At 35.1% G+C, this 21,977-nt stretch overlaps 1 protein-coding gene across 1 annotated transcript in view; it reads right to left on the bottom strand.

The window, feature by feature from the left end:
- Positions 1-21,052, bottom strand: part of LOC149796196 (uncharacterized) — a 44,777-nt gene extending 23,725 nt beyond the window's left edge. Inside the window, exons 1-5 of the mRNA XM_089963938.1 lie at positions 20,809-21,052; positions 12,709-12,801; positions 11,594-11,709; positions 3,505-3,615; positions 1,225-1,386 (exon numbers count right to left, since the gene is read on the bottom strand). Of these exons, the coding sequence (XP_089820064.1) occupies positions 1,225-1,386; positions 3,505-3,615; positions 11,594-11,709; positions 12,709-12,801; positions 20,809-20,965 (639 nt within the window). The 5' untranslated portion in view covers positions 20,966-21,052. The remainder of the gene's footprint in view (positions 1-1,224; positions 1,387-3,504; positions 3,616-11,593; positions 11,710-12,708; positions 12,802-20,808) is intronic.
- Between the last annotated feature and the right edge of the window lie 925 nt (positions 21,053-21,977).

Below are 21,977 nucleotides of genomic sequence, written 5' to 3'. Positions count from 1 at the left end.
TTACTGCTCATAAATTATGCTGAAACAATATTTTACCATTTAGAACTTTAAAAATCATGGAAGTCATAAATGATAAGAGAACAACTATCTTTTCTACAACACAGAAAACTTTTAGTCCTCTAAGCAGAAATGTGTTCCTTAGTTTATTTAGTTTTTCAGATGCATATGTACGTTTCTCCCTCTCAAATTCCACAGATTTAATATATCAAAACTGTTCCGACATGCAACCAACATTTTTTTGCTTAAGAGTTTCCAAGATATTTTTAGTATGAATGAATTAACACAGTATGCTAATTGAATGACTTTTTTGTTGAGCTTATATATTTTCTGCAAGTTTCATGTACAGGTGAGCTACTTGCAAGATGATAACCTGAATAATCAATCGATTTCACCCAAATCATAGCTTAGTTACCACTAGTAACGCTTGTGAAAACTCCCCATTATTTGCAATATCAGCTGACCACAACATACCATTTTTTAAAATCAGCAACAGCTTCCTATGTGCAGTACCCGATGATAATATTCAGATCGTTATTAACGACATAGTGTATGATGCCCAATTTCAGTGGTACAATTATGTCTACTTCTAACAAGGTCAGCAGTGCAAGCTTATATGATGAATACGTTTCATTGATACTGAAAGAGAGATGTCCTCTAAATCTTTTTGTCTGAAATAAACTCAATGGTTTCTGAGTGCTTTAATGAAACTCATGAGATTATCAGAAACACACGAAAAGATACTTGTCTTTTTGAAAGTGACAGTCATATTATGGTTACATAATGGACAGAAGAATGTAGTAACCTGCCCCTACTGCATCTTCTTCCCCAAAACCCCAAATATGAAATGTGACTGCCTCTTAATAGATGAAGGTGACTACACATTTTGATGTAAGGATTTTCATTCGGTGACTTACATGTTTAGACATCAAGTGAATGATCTGTAAATAATATAGCTAAAATGAATCGAGTGTACACACCTTTATTGGATTACAAATTTGAACAGAAGCAAAAGTATAGTACAAATCTGTGCTGCCTTCTCGAAAAACTGATAAACAGTCCCATAATAACAGTTACAAGGACTTCTTTTCAGTCACTGTTTTATGGACCAATTCAATCAATGACTTGTTCATATAAAAGCTTTTCAAATTCTTTTCTTGCATGGATTTGGCAGGAAGCTTTTTGAAGCACATAGAATCATTGATATTTCCAGGTTTATCTTTCTTAGAATTCGGTCTGTGGTCTTTTCTTCAGCCAAGCAGAGATTATAGGATGAGATGCCACTTTCTTGCAGAGAGCCGCTGTCTTTGGCCATTTGTCCAGAGAAAACTTTAGGTTCTGTTCAATGTTAAATGTAACATTATACACCAACACATCTGCCAACGTTATCTGCAAAATGTAAGGTAAATGTGTGTAGACATACATATTTATATTGGTACAGTGTACTATGTTTGTATGCAATTATGTACATGCATAAAAAGTATTTGCATTTTTAAGGATCATTTTTTAAAAATGTCACTTCAGTTGAATTTTAAATAGGAAATGTGTTCAGAGAAAAAGATGATGCATCACACTGAAATAAAAAACGCACAAGATGGACAGACACAAACCAATGGATAAAGGTAACACTACATGACCCTATCACACTGTCTGAAAATGCATGATTTGGACGGACAAAAACTAAAGGATAAAGGTAACACTACATGACCCTATCACACTGTCTGAAAATGCATGATTTGGATGGACAAAAACCAATGAATAAAGGTAACACTACATGACCCTATCACACTGTCTGAAAATGCATTGGACGGACAAAAACCAATGGATAAAGTTAACACTACATGACCCTATCACACTGTCTGAAAATGCATGATTTGGACGGACAAAAACCAATGGATAAAGGTATCATTACATGACCCTATCACATTGTCTGAAAATGCATGATTTGGATGGATGAAAACCAATGAATAAAGGTATTATACATGACTACCACTATCATGGTGGCACATTAATGAGCAAACATATCAAAAAGAAAGAGCATGGATGCCGGGGAGACACTGGATGTCACGAATTGATTTCAGCAAATCTAAACTATTACATCCAAATGGGAACTTTTCAACTTTTGTTGGTGGTCTAGTTTTGGCACATACTGCCAAAATGTTAAACTACACTAAGTAGTTGAGATCACTGTAATTTTTTAATGGAACATATCAAAGCCATAAAGATAATCTACACCAAATGGTTACAAAAAATCTACCAGCAGTTATTACTAAACCCCAATTACAAATTCTGTAATAACTACCATTTTTTTGTCAATGTGAACAAAATAGCCAGAGATTCAATGGATGGAATTCAGTGAAGACTGGCACAATTATTTATTTTGAAAGACGGAAGAAAAGGTATGATTGTCAGTTTGCTTCCATGGTGCAGCTCATTTCAGCATAACTATATATTCAAGCATTAATGTTTTCATCAGTTACTTGAGCACATGATAAAACATTTATGGCAATAATGTACATGTCCAAGAAAAATATTACAGTACAGTACTGACAACAAATGTCACTGAGGAAAAACTGAAGCAAAAAAGATTGTATCAAATTTTGCATTACTAGCACATCATGTACTGCAATTTTCCCATGTCCCTTTAAATGTTTGACTAGCCCAGATTTAGAGGGTGGGGGGACACCATGTTCCAAAACCTTGGAATCTCAGATGCATTAATGATCCCACCCCATCCTTCTGTGGGTTCAGAACAAAGAATAGGCCCATTTTGTCCTGTATGTCATAATCAATAATTAATGGTGGCAACTCGTTTGCTGTGGTTTGCACTATGTGATGATGTTATAACTGAGATGGTTGTGAATTTTTTTAAAGAATGTGTTTTATAAAACAAATTTTCCCCTTGTATTTCAAGGCAGGTATCCCTTTTTAACCTTTTTGCTTTGTGTGCGTCTGAGGGATTTTATTTACATCTTTACTTTGGTTCATTGGCTTTTGCGTCTTGCTAACTAGCTTTTGCTTGGTACACCACAGCCTGGATTTTGCTGATGTGCCAATAAACTTAAATCCTATATGGTGCGTACATACTTGCATTCAATCTGACATCGCATGCTTCAGAATATATAGAATAAACAATCAATCAATCATATTAACAAAACCAACAGCTCAGCTAAAACATCACAAAGCACATTAAATTTCTCCATGTGATATTTTCATTCTTACATTAACTGAAACAAAATTTCCATGTGTAGTGTGCAATATATTTTCCTACGTTCTGATATCAAGTTAAAACTTTAAATCAGACATGTTCTCAGGGTGAATGCTGATTTGAAAAGAGAAAGTGCATGCAGAAGGTAAAATAGAATGGCCCGGAAAAGAAAATGTGTTGGTGCAGCTCATTTCAGGTTACCAGACATAACAATGCTTTTATGATTTACTTTTTGACAAACATTATACCAAATATCAAACTCTTGAGCAGTGCAGGGCTTTTAAGGAAAATGTACTTACCCCGTCACCTACAAAGTATCCACCGCTGCGGTGATTTTCAGTTATTCTCCTCTCAAAGAAATTCATGAACTTGGGGATGATTGTGTCAACAAGAGACTGGTGAACTTCTTTCTGCACAAGAAAATTATGTTGGATATCTTATTTAAATTCAATTTTTATGATAAAACTTTTAATCATAAAAAAAGTGAATATTTTTCAGACAACTGAACAATGGCTCACTACCACAATACAAGGTCCCTTATCATCATGACCACTAGGGTTGCTATTGTTGGTTCCATCTCTCATGAGCAACTGGTAGTTTGGTTCATCACAATTTTGATTATGATTTTAGCGCCCTTCTTCATCATTGTATAATGTATTGTGGCCACATGACTTCAAAAAATGCATGTCAGAAACTATCAATTGTAATTGATTCAAACCAGAACATTAACAAGCGGTTTTCTTTTAGTTTTCAAAACCTGCAAAAACGGAATCTAAAATATTCTCATTTAGTTTTGAATTAACCCTCAAACATGTTGTGAAGTTGAGGTTGCTCCTCTATAATCAGCTACCATTATGGGTGCCATTTTAGAAACAAGGAAAAAAAACCCCCAAAAAACAAGTACTTGTTCAAGTGGCAGGGGATTAACATTTTTAGCTATTTGTAATTATAATTGTAATCTATGTACACCTAATCAGTGTATTGTTTATACTGTACTAATGCCATGTTATCTGGTCAATGATCAAGAAACCTAAAAATTTGTAAAGCAATATGAATTTGGTAATACTATGACATGTCAGAAAGAGTATTTTTCATACAAAAAAAGCTTTATGATTCAATTATTGCAGACTTGTCTGACAACAGCTGTCAGACCTCAAATGTAGAGTTGACACAAAAAATGGTTAAATTATAAAGACACCATCTCAAAACTTTTAACAGTAAATTTATGTTTGTGGCCAGAACAATTCTGAAATTGTGTGTGTGGGGGGGGGGGAGGGTCGAATCTAAATTCTAGATAAAATAAGTACAGATGAAATTTATACATTTAATTTGTGTTTCTTTTAAAAAGAAACGGTCTCAAATTGGTATTTCATGCAAATTATGGTAGACTATGTCATCGCCTGGTCAAACAATCACTGTTTCTTGCTATGATGCAATATAAACAAATAGCTTCATTGTAACATCTTGTGTTCGTTATTATAAGAAGTGACCAGTGTACAAAAAAAGCTTGTTCACCATCAATTAAATAAACAGCTGCATGTTCACAGCAGGCAGTTAAATGGAACTAACCAATGTCTAATCGATGAATTCACTGTGCAGCTTATTTTAGTCTTCAGCAGTCATGAATAATTATTATTAGTTTGACTTGTTTTCTTCAAATATAGAATTCATCTGAAAAAGCATTTGCAGTCCTAGGCACTCATTTTTATTAGTAAAAACAAAAACAACTATTCAGAATACTCGTTTGCCATCTGCAAATTAAAACAAACTGATATGGTTCGTAATCTGCCCAAACCCCCCCACCCCCAAATATCTTAACCCAGTGTATGGTAATTAAATTCAAACGGTTCAAGGGATAAAGTTATTTTAGCAGCACCATCTGCTTTTTCATTACCTTTAATACCAATATGGATGGGTAAAACAACAGTATTTTATATTGTGGGAGGTACACAACTTGGCATGTTTGTTGAGAATATTGGTCAGTTGGGTTTTCCAACTGTCTATTGTGTAGGGACCGAAGTACTTGTAAATGCATGACAAGTCTATGAATTTCATCATCTTTTGTTTATTAAACAGATACAGCAACACTGCATGAATGTTTGCACTGGTGCATTTCCTAGAAAAAGAAGAGAAATCATCTAAGTTTTAAGTGGATCTCTGAATACTGTACAATGTATTAGCAGTAAGCTGTTACTATGGTAATAAAAAGTAAAGCTGTACCGATTAATTGGCCATACTCATAATCGGGCTGATTATTAGAATAATCAGTATAATCGGTATCGACAGAAATAATCAGTGCCGATGTAAAAAAAATTCCAAAATATAAATTCAACCATAACATTCATCTTGACCTTGCTTGAATTTTAAATTTAAACATTTTATTTTCCAACTACTACAAAACTATGACTTACTTTAGTTAATCTGTTATTTAGCTAGTCCTACAGTGCTGCTAATCAAAGAATAGCTGAAGCAGCTGAACGCTGACATACAAATATTATGCAGCATTAGCTATTGGCATGCCAACATCAGCAACGTTACCCATGGATACCCCAGCTGCTAAGCTGCTTCAGCGTGCAACTCACAGCCTGGTGCGTGCATCCATCCAGCCACATGGACCACTTAATAGTAACTTGATTTAAAATTCTTTCAAAAGCGTGAAACGATTGGATTATTGACTAGCGATTGTCCACTATTAAATATACTACCAAGCCTATGCATAATGTTGAACTCAAAACACTCAAGTTTAGTCTGTAAAAACTTCAAAGTAAATTTAGTCGACAAGTCCAAAGCAAATATGCACACTTTGCAAAGCATCCATTTCCAGAGGTACATGAGAAAGCTAACCAGTATCTTTTTTTAGTTCCAATACCAATATTTCTGATACGAAGATACCAGTTTTAGTACATGAATGATGTGACATTCTACACCAATCTCTTTTTGATCAAAATGTTTTTTAGCTTCAGGACATCCACCCTGAGAAACCTTTACCCACTCAAAATTACCAAGGACCCACCCAGAGAAACCTTTACCCATTCTAATTACCAATGACAGCAACCCTGATGAACCTGTGAATGAATTTCTTCAGCATATTGCATGCCTCCTCATATAACACATAAAATCAAAGATTCTTGTGTTATTAAAAAAAAAATCAAAGTCAAAGGTCTCTCAAACAGTGACCCTATGAATCAGAAGGTTGTCAGAGTTGTCTTCCCATGCTAAATCTTTCAGAAAGTAATGTTACACAGTCAAAGCATCCAACCTCAATTTTCATCAGAAAACTGGTAGCAGAGTAGCCACTACAGTGAATATCAGACTTGACTTTTGTCTTCCATAAAAAAAGATGGAAAAACTAAGGTGGGTTATGCGGTGCTTCCCCAACGGGGTCTCAAGGGGCAGCGTCCTCGATCCTGGGGTCCAGGGTCTTAAGGATCCCAGCCAAAAACGCATTTTACACTCATAAAAAAAACTGCTCCTGGTGCAACTTATGATCATAATCATTTGAAAAACTAATAACCTAACCAAAAATGATCAACTTTACTTCAATAATTTCACAATATTTATAGTCAGATGAAAATTTGTTCTCCAATACCATTGATAAAGTTATTTCATGTGCATGTCAGTGTTCACGTTGTAATTAAGTCACAATAATTTGTCAGTTTTCGCAGCAAATATATTATACTTCTCTCTTTTCATAACAAATCTGTAAAATAAACCCCCAAGTACATCAACTATGTTCAAATAGTCTTTTTCACCTATGGACACAACCTACTGATATGCCAGCCGAGCTCTTTTTGTGGCTTTGGCAAAGACTTCTTTAACCTTCCTGTTTGTCACCACTGACTTTCTTGGCTCAATGTGTATTCGTTTCTTTTCCTTCTCAATGAGAGCCTTTTTCCTTTCAAGCTGGTGCTTGTATTGGCGAAACGCAGCATGCATATTCTGACAGAGGGCTACATCTCTTCTCTCATGCAAGAAATCTTTATTCTTACAGTAATTAATTGCACTTTTTTTCAGATGCCTTCTGAGCTTCAATTTTTCCTAATGGAGCTTCTTTTGTAGGTGCTGTTCCAAACTTTACCAACCGCAATTACCATTCATTTGGATCTTTCTTGCTGAGGTCACAAAATGCCTGTCCTCTAGGATTCAGTCTTTTTATAAACTGATTAACTAAATTTCTGTCAACTTTTTGCTCCAGGTATTCCCATTGCCATACATTTTTTTAAAAACTGTTATTTAAACTTTTCGTCACACTATCTCTCAACTCAGGACACCATGTTTTGCAAACATACTTCATCTTTCCATTGCCATCAGTTTCCATTACACGAAGATTCACTGGATGAATTTAAACTTCTGACCAATCAGAATACTCTTTACGAGAGTCATGTGCTAACTAATATATGGAACAAATAATTTTCAAAGGCTGTTGCAGAATGGGACTAGATAAACCGTTTTTACAAAATCGGATCGGAGATGATATAAAAAAACGGACTATATCAAGAAAAATCTGATTCAGGTCAGAAGAAAAGTGGAATTTTGCTTAACTCATTCGGCCCCGATCCTGTCTGTAGGCGTGATCCGGTTTCTGCATTCATTGGCCGATCCCGCCTGTAGTTGTGAATTGTTTACTGCATTCAATGGCCGATCCCGTCTCCAGGCGTGATGAATGTGTGTTAGATACAATGTCTCTGATTGGTTAGAAAGGGTTTATTCCAAGAACTAAACAACTATTAAACCAATCAGAAATGATTTTACTTTCATTTGTGGAAATTTGAATTGTTCAGAAGCAAAAGGCTAAAGTTTGAAAGCGGTTTAACTACATGTGTTCTGTTCATGAAAAATTGTAAATGATGGCAGATGGAAGAGTGAATTTTGATGAGAGCAAAAATGTGGAGTTTCTCAGGTTTGATCGTGAAATTATTGAGCAAGCTGAGAAAAGATATGTTCAGCAGTTGAATATTTTGTGAGATTTAGATTTGGACATAGAAGTTTCTGAGATTGAATCATCTGAAGGTGATGATGCTGACAGCGATGATGACGGAGTTCTTGCGGATAAACGTTGCACATAAGTTTGTAAATACTGTATAAATAAGTTGTGAAAGACTTCTACAAATAGGGAAATAATTACATCAATGTGTCGAAAAATTCATTTGAAATAAATGGTGAAAATTTCGTGGATTTTGTTTGGATATAAGAAGAGAAATTAAGGTAAGAGTGAATGCATGTGCACGATGTTTTCAAACAGGTAAAAACTATGGGGCACAAGCAGCTAGACACAGCTTTGTGCTTCTGAGGCTTATCAGCAGAGATACTGAAAACAGTGCTGGGGCCGAATGAGTTAAAACAGTAAAAAAATCATGCTTGGAATATGCCTGATGAACACATCGTCTTCAAAGCCGTATCTCAAAGAATTCATAAAATCCTACCCAACTAATGTGAGACAAAAACCTGAGAAATAGATCTAACTACTCTGCCTATTCTCCAAAAATACCAAGACCTTGTCTGAACACATCATGAACAACAAACAAAACAACCAGCATATTCTGACACAATGATTTATGTTTATGACCATTGCTAGCTTGTAGCTTTTCGATACTTTAACACAAATCACTTTTACTGTGCCGCTTACCATCTTTACAAACTGTTCAATTTGGTTTAAAGATCTATAAACTATCAAACTTAATCTTCTGGATGTATTATTATTTCTCAACCCCAAAAGTTAAATAAAATGAATCTGATGTGCTTTATTATTATGCACATCCTTCACATACATGCCAACCCCTGGCGAGGAAAAAGTGTAATCCAAGTGGACAAAAAGAGTAATCTGAGCAGAAAAAAGAGTAATCCAAATAAAACATGATAATTCAAAGAGCATATTTACAAAATGATTTATTTATCCCTCTGGAATTGTAACAACAATTATCACTTCAAGTTTTCATACTGAACACTTTAAGCTTTAAAGAGCAACCGACTCTCATATTACATTTCAAACACTTTGTACCAGCTGAGATTATGAATGCTTTGCACACCAGTAAGAGCACTAAGTGCTGTGTTAGAAAGCCTGGATCTGAATTCAGTTTTATTTTTGTGAACAATACTGAACAATCTCTCAGTCAGCATTAGAATGGTAAAGAACCTATATTCCTTTCATAACCTGACAAAAAAGAGGACATTTATATCTTACAGTTATTGGGTTTTTTAGCTGGGAACTAAGATTAAAAAAAAAACAACTCTATCCATATGAAGTATACTGTCAGGTAGAGTGGAGTGCCAACTTGATACTTGATTTCTTCTAATTTATCAGCAGCTTTCCCTGCAACATAGTGCATCATATGACATGACAACCTGATATGTACAATGATAGAGACATTTTTCAAAATATAGAAGGCAACTCCTTTATGAATTCCAGTCATCACTGATGCATATCAGCTTAAAACCCCATACAATTATGCCAACTTAAGTTTATTCAAAGTATTATCAAGCAAATAAATAAAATGGTTTCTCCAGTGGAATCTACTGTTAATTCTGGTAATGAAAGAAGAGCACTCTGACTTTGCCCTTTTTGCTGTCAAAATCTCTTACACAGACTGGGTACAACTTTTTGTCACAATCACTACTCCTGCCTGTTGCGATACTAAACGGCAATTTTAAGTGAAGTATCTTCTGCCAAACACCTAACAATATTAGATGATTTTGTTCTTGCACATGCATATTTTCTGCAATTTGGGAATCAGGAAAAATTTGTCTGAACAAAGGACCAATGTAGTCTTCTAACGCTAGAGGTTGTCCACGTTTTATTAAGAACTTTGTAGATAACGCATCTGCATTGATAAAATTCGTGTCTACAATTTAGTTCTGCTGTATAAAAAGAAGGTACCTCAGTATTGGAATTAGCAAACAAGCTAATTCAAGGTTTCTTGTTTTACCACCATGACTAATATCAAAATTCTTTCTACGCAGCCTGCAAGGGGCATGAAGATCCCTAGAATGGAACGCTGTATTGTGTAATTCATGTATTCATCTCTGAATCAGTTTTTTGTCTTTTCCTAATCCATCTGTGAAATTATTTAAAAAATATTTTTGCTCCAACACGCATCAACTAAAAAATATCTGACTTGACTTTAAGCACCAAATACCTACAGACTGGTTCTGTTCTGAATTAGAACAAAGAATCTGTGAGCAAAGATTAAAAGTTAGAAAACCAGTCTGTTCTCTCCCAGCTAAGCCATACAGCTGCTATAAATAGAAACCGAAGTCAAAAGTTGAAAGTAGAAACCAGCATGTTTCTTGAGGTAGGGCAAGTGCTATTAACAGAACATAATACTGTTAGGAAAGTGCATGCGAGTCTTCAGAAAAATGTACTCTTATGTTGTAGTTGCATAGAAGCCTTCTTTTCTAGAATACGGTCTGTGGGATTAATGGGATGTTAATAAAAATGAGAAAACAAATTATTAATTTTTTGGGAGGGGGATATATCGAAAACATGTAATCTGAATACAGTTACACATAATGTGTAATTTGGTGAAAAAGAAGCGTAATGATTACGACAAAAGCGTAATGGTTGCATATGCCTTCAATACAACTTCTTTGTAAACTGCATCGAAACAGTTGTAATGCTATGAAAATTAGCAACAGCAAATATTGGTAATAAAAAAAATCAATATTCCATGCTGATACACTGCATATCTTGCATGAATTATGAAGCAGATTTTAAAGAATTACAATTTTAATGACAACACTGCATTTGCAGCATGCACATTACAGCTGATATCCTTCCCCTTTTCCTTCTTTGGGCAATATGATTCTTAATAGCTTCATCTCACTGTCCTCCCAAACTCTGTGCATCACATCACATGACACTGTAGTCAGATGGGATCTGAAGACATAAATCTCAGTGAAACTGTAGAGTAAATCTTTCCTTTTGCTAAAACCTACTAGGAGGAAAACTGGCAAGAGGCAAATCAGATTCCTCATTATGTGGTTAGCAATTATTTCATGTCGACATAAAATTTTAAAAAAGGGACAATAGGGCCATTTTGGAAAAAATAGTGAGTCTAACAAAAAAGCAGAAAAAAATAGAGCCACTGGAAAGACTGTATATCCAAAATTGGGAGTTTATTTTTAAGCCTGAACTATAACAAAATCAAGTAGGTTGTTCTTTCCACTTTGCTATAAACAGAATTAGTCTTGTTACTAGTTCAATGTATTAACTTTCCATATTATTTACTGAAACTCGTGTTTACTAGGCCAGCTAGTACAACCCTAGAAATTACCCTACTGATGTCATCATTAAACGATACCACAGAATATTTTCATGCTATACAAACATATAAATCATGTGGGTGTGGACAAAATATCAGAGCCAGTATTCTGAATGTCAGTCGAGTATACCTTTTTATCCTCGTCCTTTTCAAAGTGTAACTTATACAGCTCACGCTGTAGCTCAACAATTGCTTCATGTATTTCATCAATTCTGAAGGTTTCCATGTTGTCGATACCATAAAAGCCTGCAAGACATACATGAAGTTTAATTCATAAACATGTTCTATGATTTTACTGTACCCATTAAGCTAAGTTACTTCAAAATCAATGGTAATTATGCTACCTTTCTAACCAATTTTCTTAAACACCCAGATTGTCCTTGCTTGACATAAAATGTGTAGTGGGGAAGTGCTATCATATATTTTCGCAACCTGAAAATTGTGCAGCAATATGCAAAACAAGCTATCTCCCAATCTTGCCCAATCTTCCAAAACTGGAAGATTGTGTTTCATGATCTTTTAGTCATAACCCTGCGCAATCCCCCTATGTACACCCTAAACCCTGAACAATATATTATGAAACAGTAATTAATCTGACTCCCCATTTTTCCAAAAAAGGAAATTAAAATTACCCTGTGCTGTCTATCAATATCATTAGTTAGTAATTGATATTAGACTTTACTTTAAATTACTCGCAATCTTAGCTGAATAGATTTGTAAAATCTCCTTTGCTGAATGTTGAATTTGTTCATTTACATATGAAAATGGGTTGTTATAGTTGATGTTGACAATTCACTGGATCAAATAATGCAATGTCAAATCATCCAATTTCTTCCTAGTTCAGTAAAACATTTTAAGAAGCAAAGGTAGAAAATGTGTCACTAAAGTTACAATTTAACTTCCAAATTTATTTTCAGCATACTGGAACAGAAGATACTGTACAGCTATATTTACAAATCAATCAGTATGATCATCATTTTCGTCACTGAAAATCCAAGTAGTATCAGTGATGATAGTAATGTCGGTGGTGGTGGTGGTTTTACGAAAATTTTGTACTAAACTTGTGTACTAGTCAATTGATAAACACTATAATCTTCAATATCAACAACAGTTATACCGTTACTATAACTGTTATTGATGCTGTTGTTACTGTTATTAAATGATCCCCACTATTGTGATTTGTCTGTGCCATGATGAATGTTACTATTATTATTCATTAATTTATTTATCTATTTATTTATTTACCATACTCCCTTGCTAGGTAGCGAACAATGGCCTGTGATTGGGTCATCATCTTCCCATCAATCTCAAGAACTGGCAAGGCCTGAAGCGGCATTTCTGCGGACAAAATATAAGAATAACATCAATAATATATTTCATGTACATGCCCATCTCTTGTTTAACATACCTCTGATTTAGGTAGTAGCATGGCAAAAGTTGGACTCAATAACCTTAACCTCTGGTGAAGTTGTGCTGTTTCGAACTAACCTTACTGTGCAGAAACCATTATTTTCTTATTTGACTTATCATCAGTAAGACCTCAGACCTTTTCAACCCAGAATCTAAAGATAAGCCAAAGTGCAAGTCCAAGTCATCCTCAAAATTAGTCAAGGAACTTGCTCTTTAGCATAAAAATCCAACTGCCTTGGAGACACAATGACCATAACCCCTGATCTTTGGATTAAAAACTTGACAGGCTTCTTTCTTACCTCAAGTGCAAACCCTACACGAACTTTAGTCAAGGTACATGGTCTAGAATTATATTTATTGTGTCCAGAAAAACTCTCAGCCATCCACAAACTTCAGAGAAGGTATGTATAAAAAAAACTAAATTATTCTTTTTACCATTCTTATGTTTTCGTTGACTAACCATAACCGCTTAACCCCAAATCAAAAGATTTCCTATTGGAATTGCAAGCCATCCACAAAATTTAGTACAGGTCTGTGATGTATAACAAAGTTACTGTGTGGAAATAGTTATTCTTCTTTCATTCACAATGACCTTGGCATCTAGACCTGTAGCTTTTTGTGTGTCGGTGGTTCTTTCCGAGGTTTTCCCAGATTCTTCCTCCACCATTTATACTGGCCGCCATGTGCCGAAAAATGGCATAAAACCCTACAACAACAACAAAAATCTTTCATTCACAATGAACTTGGCATCTGGACCCCAAAATTGATAGCCTTTTTTCTTACCCAAGTGCAAGCCATCCAAAACGTTTGATTCAAGTCTCTTGCAAGTGCAAGCCACCCGCAAAGTTTGATACAAGTCTATGTTGTGCTGAATTAACATTACTGTGTTGAATTTTTTTCTTCAGATACTGTGATCTTGACCTTTTACCTTCTGACCCAAAGTGTATCCTATCCACAAAGTTTGTGATGTAGAAGTAACTTATTGTACAAAAAACATTTTCTTCTTTCAGTCAGTGACCTTGTCCTCTTGATTCCATTGCTGATAGGCTTCTAACATATCTAACTGTACACCATGTACAAAGCTTAGAAGTAATGATAGATGGTTTACAGATCTGAGTTATTGTACAGATTATGGAATATACAGATGGATGGACAACATCATAATGTGTTGTCTCTGGGCATGAATAATTATATGGAATAGGAGTTTCTCGAAGGAACTGATACTTTGCTGGGAGAAAAGAATTTAAAGTTATTCCTGATATGACCATTTCTTCATTTTAACTGCTGAATGTTAAAACCATCTCTAATATTCTTCTACAAAAACAAGATTTTCAAATTAGTTGCTGTGGATGTCAGCTTGGAATGATTTTCATCTAAGACAAAGTGGAGTCATTTGGTGAAAAATCCATGTCATAATAATTAAAGCTGTACCGACCAATCGGCCATACTCATAATCGGGCCGATTATAAGAGCAATCGGTATTGGCAGAAATAATCGGTGCCAATGTAAACAAATTTCCAAAATATAAATTCAATCATAACATTCATCTTGACATGGCCTGATTTTTAAATCAGAATTAAATAGTGGAAATTAAGGAATAAACATTTGATTTGGGGGTTAATTGAAAGACAATATATTCTTAAAAGTAAATACTTTTTACCACATTTGCTGTATACTACAGTAACTGCTGACTGTCTGCACACAACAAATTATCAACACCATTCATGCACTCATCCCAATCACAGCAGCCAACCAGCCAATGAGCCCTCGTGCGACTGTTGAACTTCCAGCATTCACATTAGCAGATTAGATAGCTAGTGAAATTTCCAACTACTACAAAACTATGACTCATTACAGTTAATCTGTTCTTTAACCAGTCCTGCAACGCTGCTAATAAATGAATAGCGGTCGCATGCTGAAGCAGCTGAACGCTGACATACAAATATTATGCAGCATTGATATTGGCATGCCAGCATCAGCAACGTTACCCCTGGATATCCCAGCTGCTGAGCTGCTTCAATGTGTGATTCACAGCGTGGTGCATGCATCCATCCAGCCACGTGGACAACTTAGTAGTAGCTTGATTTAAAACAATGTTTCAAGAGCTTGAGTCAATTGGATTATTAATACTGACTAGCGATTGATTGTACACTACTAAATATACTACCAAGCCTATGCATAATGTCTAACTCGAAACACTCAAGTTTAGTCTGGAATTACTTCAAAGTAAATGCAGTCGATGAGTCCAATGCAAATTGCACACTTTGCAAAGCATGCATTTCCAGAGGTGGAAAGGATTCTAAGAACTATACATCAAATCTTGTCCAGTACTTGCACTGCAAGCACACTGTCGAACATGGCCGGTTTCTGGCTGATTCAAAAGAAAAGGATGCTGCACAGTTAACCTCAGCAGCTGCAGCAACTCCTTGTACTCTTGACTGTTGACACCATGCTGGACCGAAAGCAGCCATTTGCATTTGACAACCTGAGAGCTAATAGTTGGAACAAAGATATTGCAGAGTTCACGGCAGTAGACGTGCAACCATTTTCCATTGTTGAAGACTTTTTTTTATACATCTGATGGCCAAGGCAGAACTGTGCTATAAAATTCCAAGCTGGAAGTACTTTTCCACATCTTTGATACCTGACATGCATATTTATTAAGGTGATAAAAAGCAAGGTGTGTGGTTTAGTTTCTACCCAATCTAATGTGTGGTCAGACTTGTCCATCGGTGTAGCCTTGTTGAGTCTTAAGGCACACTGGCTGACAGAAGACTTTCAGTGGAAACAGGTGATTTTAGCAGCAATGCCTCTCGATGAATCACACACAGGAGAATATTTGGCGAGCAAACTGGACAAATTATGCGAAATTATTCCCAAAACTCATCCATATTCTTCTGTGTTACAGATGTGCAAACATGCTGAAAACAATGTGTCTGGATGAAATCGACAGCATCAGCTGTTTTGCACACAATCTGCAGCTCATTGTCATTGATGGCATTCTGTCGCAATGAGCTGTCACAAATATGTTGGCAATCTTGCGATCCATAGTCAGCTAGTTCCGGCACTCCATCCTGGCACAAACAGTTACAGCAGCTCAAAGAACAGAAGGAAACATTTGGCACTGCCCAAAAGAAACTCATCCAGGATATCCAAACACTCACAGGTTTCAGTTCCCCTACTTGGCCAAATTACCTAAATGCTATTTGTCTGCAGTAGCCTCAAGCATTCTGAGTGAGCAGTTATTTACTGGTGCAGGCCAGATTTTTTCGGATCGTCGTGGATTGTTACATGGTGAAAAGAGAGAAATGTTACTGCTGCTTAAATACAACCTACCACAGCTAGGCTTTCAGTATTAGATGCAGCCAGCATACTTTGATGTCTAACTTTAGTCTTAAAGCACGCATATTATTATTTTTAACTATTATTGGGCTATCGTTATTAAAATTTTTAGTCATTTATTGAAATCTAGTAATGCATCATTGAAGGTAAGTTAAAATACTTAAAACATCTTTTATTTATTTATATCTTGAATTGGCAAACCAGGAGTTTTATCAGTGTTAGTTTTAAAAAAATTCAAGTTTAATGTTTGTGTGATCGTTGTTTTCTATAAATAGCAATGTGCTTCTTATTCGGTTTCTGTTTGTTTTTGTATAGAAGTTCAAGTTCACTTGCCGCATAAACAACCTTGTTATAACTCACATGGCAAAATACATGCTTGTATTACACTAATAGGTTTATGTTTCTGAACCAGTCATAGTTATAAAACAAAATAATAATGAAATAATTGGTCTCAGCAATTTTAATAATTGGCTATACACGGTATCGGTATAATCGGCAAAAAGTGATATCGGTACAGCTTTCATAACAATCATCCTTTCTGGGGGAGTAGTGAGATTTTCAAGATGGCAGTCATGACAGCCATATTGGATATAAAACTGGTACCATGTTCATTTAGAACCAACTAGGTATATGTATTATGCAGACAAGTCTACTGGTGAAAACTCCATGTTCATATAGCCATCCATCTGGGAGCAGGAGTTGAGTTGAAAGTGTAGCAGAATCATATATTTTAGAATTTTATATAATAGTCTTGTTTTAATTAGGTAGAATTAGATAGTTTATCATTTTATACTATGTTAAAAAAAATGAATGAAACGGACAACTATACAGAATGAAATTTTTCACTGAAATACTTCAATACAGTGTATAAGGAAAATCTTATTGTATTAATATGGTTACTTTTGCATAATTTTTACTTGAAACTGTTCCAAGAAAACAGATGGGATACTTGAACGTGAAAGCACTTGTCATAGATTCATTCTAGCTTGATACTACATATGCTGCGGAACAGTCTTAATTGAAAATAAATGGTGCCAGATATTTTTAAAAAAACAGGCTATAGTGATGTGACTGTTAGATGTTATATGAATGAAAACTGCTAGAGGATAGGGATTTTGTTAAGCTTAAAAACATGTTGCACCGGACCATCGTTAAGGGAGAAACCATGGAAGGTCAAGGATACAACAGACATCATTTGTAGACTTCATGATTATTCTTGAAAGTTACCGTAGTAATGTAAACTAGTTAAAGTGAGTGCTATAAATAAATAATTTATCCATTTCTTTTGTGTCTATCCTCTTGTATAGACACATGGATTTAGCTGATTTGAAAAAAATATAATTGCAGATCCAGGTAAGTAGCAAAAATAAATGTACGTTAAAGAAAATGAATATGCATGTTTCATACAGTTTTCTGTAATTATGGCATGTAATATATAGACTCAATCTATTAGACTGATCATTTTATGCTCTGATTTCACTTTTTGCCACTTATCTAGGTAATAAATTATGCTTATACCTCTCTTGGGGGGTTGGCATGTGTGAACCTTCAACAAAGAAGTGCACATTTAATACAATATCCCTTTGATCGGGTACCCGGGTAACCAATTTTCAGGACTGATCGGTACCTGGTAGAAATTTCCAAAATTTCAGACATCTCATCAACTTTATCATCTCTACTTTCGAATGGACCAAAACAGTTTCTTTATTTCATCCATATGAAATCTAATAAATCAAAAGCTATGGCATCTGCTACATGAGTATGCATTATTTTTTTATGATCAAAAGTTGTTAAATAAGACTGATATTTTAGACATGTGTCATGCAGTATGAAACAAAGGAATAGTTTGCCCAATTTTTAGATAGGATAGGCAATGGCTATCCCCCCTTTATATCAGCATCACTAAAACAACAATACCAGAAAAGGATCTTTTTCTGTGTCAGGCAAAAATTACTTGTAAAGTACATTAGACATGTAAATGTCTAGTGATATTTGTCTTACTTTATGGACTTAAAAAAAAAAATTCAACAATTATTTCCTTCCAGATTAGAGAAGTCCTATGATTGATAACCAAGCGCATGTCTCAAAGTCATTCATCTTTTGAAACTAAAATCCATTCTTAACACCAATTCAACATTGTCAATGAATTTGGGTACTTTCTTGACTATGACAAATATTCAACAAATATTTCCTTCCAGATTAGAGAAGTTCTATGATTGATAACTATGAGCACATCTCATAGTCAAAACATCTTCCATTTTTCACACAAGTTTAATTCTTTTCAAGAAGGCAGTCTTAGCACACATTATACACAATGCAATGCTTTTTGCCACAATGTGGTCAGCTTTTTAAAAGAGTACTGTAATTACATTCTTATTTTTGCATAAAATATAATTTCCTTCATACCATTTGCTAGATAATGTCCAAATATGTGATATGTACAAAACTTTTGAAAGAAATTTTGCACAAATTGTTTAAGGTGGCCGAGGACAGTTTTTTATATTAGCTGCTGACAAATTTCTTAACTTTAGGATATGGTGTGACATTTTGAGCTATTATTATGTAATAATTCAAGATATTGATAGATTTGTGAATTTGGTATTTTCGGCTTATGTTTTTGAAATTGATGTGAGGCATGTACACCTCATGTAATCAATGCACAGTATGTAGCCAGTGAAATACCAATAATCGGTTAGGAAGCAGAGCTAGTCACTTTTAGCACTAGCAGACATGTTTGTTCAAGGCAGGTAGAATATCTTAAAATCTACCTGAATGACAACTATTTTGAATTGCATCAAGCTATTAAGTACACAATGTTTTTAAAAATTATCACCTAGGTAAATGGGTTGTGTTTGCAGTGAGCATCACATGTTCTCAAAGATGGCTTTCAGACATAAAAATTGCATGTGTAAATTTGGGGTAGGGTGCATCAACTTTTTATTCTATGAAATTCCACCAACTTTTCAGGGCAAGCGAACGTTATTTAGTAATAACAACGTAACTAGGGGGTGTATCAGTTGGGCTGAGTGCCACCATCTTAATATTTTTGTACAGAGAGGGTATCCCTCTTTAAGGGGCTCCCATTCTTTCAACATTGATTGGATAATTTCACGAATAGCGGAAACAATTTATATCATAACCTGCGCAAAGGAAACCATTTGGCTTTTCTTTTAAACTTTACGTTATTGGTAAGAATTTGACACGGCTCAGAGAAAATTTTCATGAAAAAGCCACAAAATGTGTGGATCATGGAGGGTTTCATACGAGAGAATTTTATTTATCAGAATGTGCCAAGAATATTTTGGTACTTATCTTTGTTTCGTGGGAATTCAGCTGTATTATAACATACCCTAAGTCTCATCTTTAACCAGAAATGCGTGTCAGTTCTCTCCCAGACACCCTGGTAGAGGTTGCAATCAGTCTGATGTTTTATCAATAAAGTACAACACGATATCACTTTACCTGTATAATAAATATACATATATTTATAGGACATTAAAGTGATTTATTGTAAGGTACTTTACTGACAAATTGTCAGACTCCTTTGGTAGCAACTATATGCTCAATCATCAGTGAATATAAATATTGTTGCTACCGCTACTAGTAACCAGCAGTTTGTTTTTATTATTACTGCTACAAAATAGTATAAAACCTGCTTGATACCTTTGGATATGAAATTAATGTTGTAACAAAGATTAATACAAATTTACACTTGTATCTTCATTAATGAGATGTGATTGTTTTGTCTGACGAATAAGACACCCCCACCCCATAATAATTTGAAAGAAACTTATAGAATAGAGCTTTTAAGGTTACTCACAGCTCAGGCTTTTGTACCATCCATACCCCCTGCATAACTATCTTCATTTGTCTGTGCTTTTATTGTCATTTTACCGTTTAAAAAATTAAGGAAATATTGTTATGACAAAAAATGCCAGCACAATCCAACTATGCAATAAAGCAACTGCAAAATAAATAAAATAAAATGTACATTATACCACATGGGTTCGTTACATGGAGTATCTGTCCATGAACCAAGGGATGGGGGTTCTAACCTGTATATTGTTACAGGTTAGAACCCCCAACCCCCCATCCCTTGATTCATGGACGGCTACTCCAAATTTTCATTGTAACGAACCCATGTGGTTATCCCTATGTGTCATGTTTTGCTTTATTATACCTATCCAAAAAAATGGAACTTTTTGACCTCACTCATGTATTTTATTTTTTATTATTTTTTATATATAAGACACGTGTATACATCAGATTTGTGCATAAAAACTGTCCCATGCACCCTTTAGACAAGTTTGGATAGACCTAGCTTCGTTTCGTTCAAGAAATGTATTCCTTTCTCCGATTTCGGAATTCCCGGCTTTTGTCACATTGGACTATTGGTAATTTATTTAGGTATAAAAAAAAATATAAAAAAGAGAAATAGAGACAGACGATGCTAAATTGGAGAAACATGCAAGACGCGAAAGAAGATCTTGCATGCGCTGCTATTCGACACGCCCCCAGTGGGTATTATCTTCCTAATCCGCACTACCCTCCCCCTCCCAACCGTACCCTGCCTGGTTTATCATTCAATCTTACCCGGCTTCTTTGCAGGCCAGTCCTCCCTTTCGTAGCGCACATCTTCATATTCTACATCTGCCAACGCGAACAAAATACGCGCAGGTTCCGCTGCCCCTCTGCCGTTAAAATAGTGCAATCTGTATTCAGGCATTTTCATCACTTTTGAGGAAGACATGACTGGAAAAACGAAAGGACGGTACACTCTTAACAGAACATGCGGTCAGAACTGGTTCTCGCCTGTCATGTGGCTTTGATTCACCGTCAACGCAGGCGCTTGAATTTTCTTTCATTTTTTTGTAAGGTCAAATTATAGTACAGTGTACATTACCTTGCGCAAGCGGTTCGTAAACAAGAATGCATGTTGAATCACATATATCTGACTGGAACCGAAATTTGACACTATAATAACTATCTCTCCACATGTATATTTGTTTGATGTATAATAGCGTAAGGGCGTATCTTATTTGATTTTGTGGGGTTTAACGCCAGCTTTTACATTGGCGGTCAGTTGGTCCCCATATGCTTAATGGTACATGATGTACAAAGATAACGTGGATGGGATGGAGGAGGAGGGGGCGGGAGATTTCAGAGTGATACTGAAAACCTAAAATTATTGCTTTAGACCACATCTCTCGAAAAATGAAATTTTCTACTGACCAAGTCTAAACGTCTTCAGATATTTTCAGGCATATTTTACAAAAATTATGTTGTTTGTTGTTTTGTTTTTCTTTATTAAACGTTTTTAAATAAAAGGCACAACAACATATTTTTCATTTTTCACAGACCTTTGAAATTCTCTCAGTGTAGTATTTTGTTTTTGTCATTGTGTAACCCCTCGAACGCATTTGTAGAAAAAGTGACGTCATGGCCAATCTCTTTGCTATGAAGAAGACAGACGCTTGAAATTTTAAAAGATTATGACCTACATTACTACTGAATGAGTGAGGAATTTTTTTATTCACAGTTGAGTGCAAAGTCCAAAAATTAAAACAGTATTTGTGCATAATTAGACTTCAAAACTAAATTTGCAAGTGGTACGCTTGTTTCTGCTTAAATTTTCAGGCAAATTTGTGGCAAAAATATAAGAACTGATTTGGTTATTTAAAGTGAAGGCAGATGTTTTCAATGCAGTAAGCAAATAATTAGGATTTACTCTTCTGTCGATAAATAACACCATACAATCCTTA

This window comes from Sinohyriopsis cumingii, chromosome 7 (assembly GCF_028554795.1).
Source record: "Sinohyriopsis cumingii isolate HCF-2022 chromosome 7, ASM2855479v2, whole genome shotgun sequence".
NCBI lineage: Eukaryota > Metazoa > Mollusca > Bivalvia > Unionida > Unionidae > Sinohyriopsis > Sinohyriopsis cumingii.
Note: the sequence above shows the minus strand (reverse complement) of the source record. Positions and strands in the feature narration are given on the sequence as shown.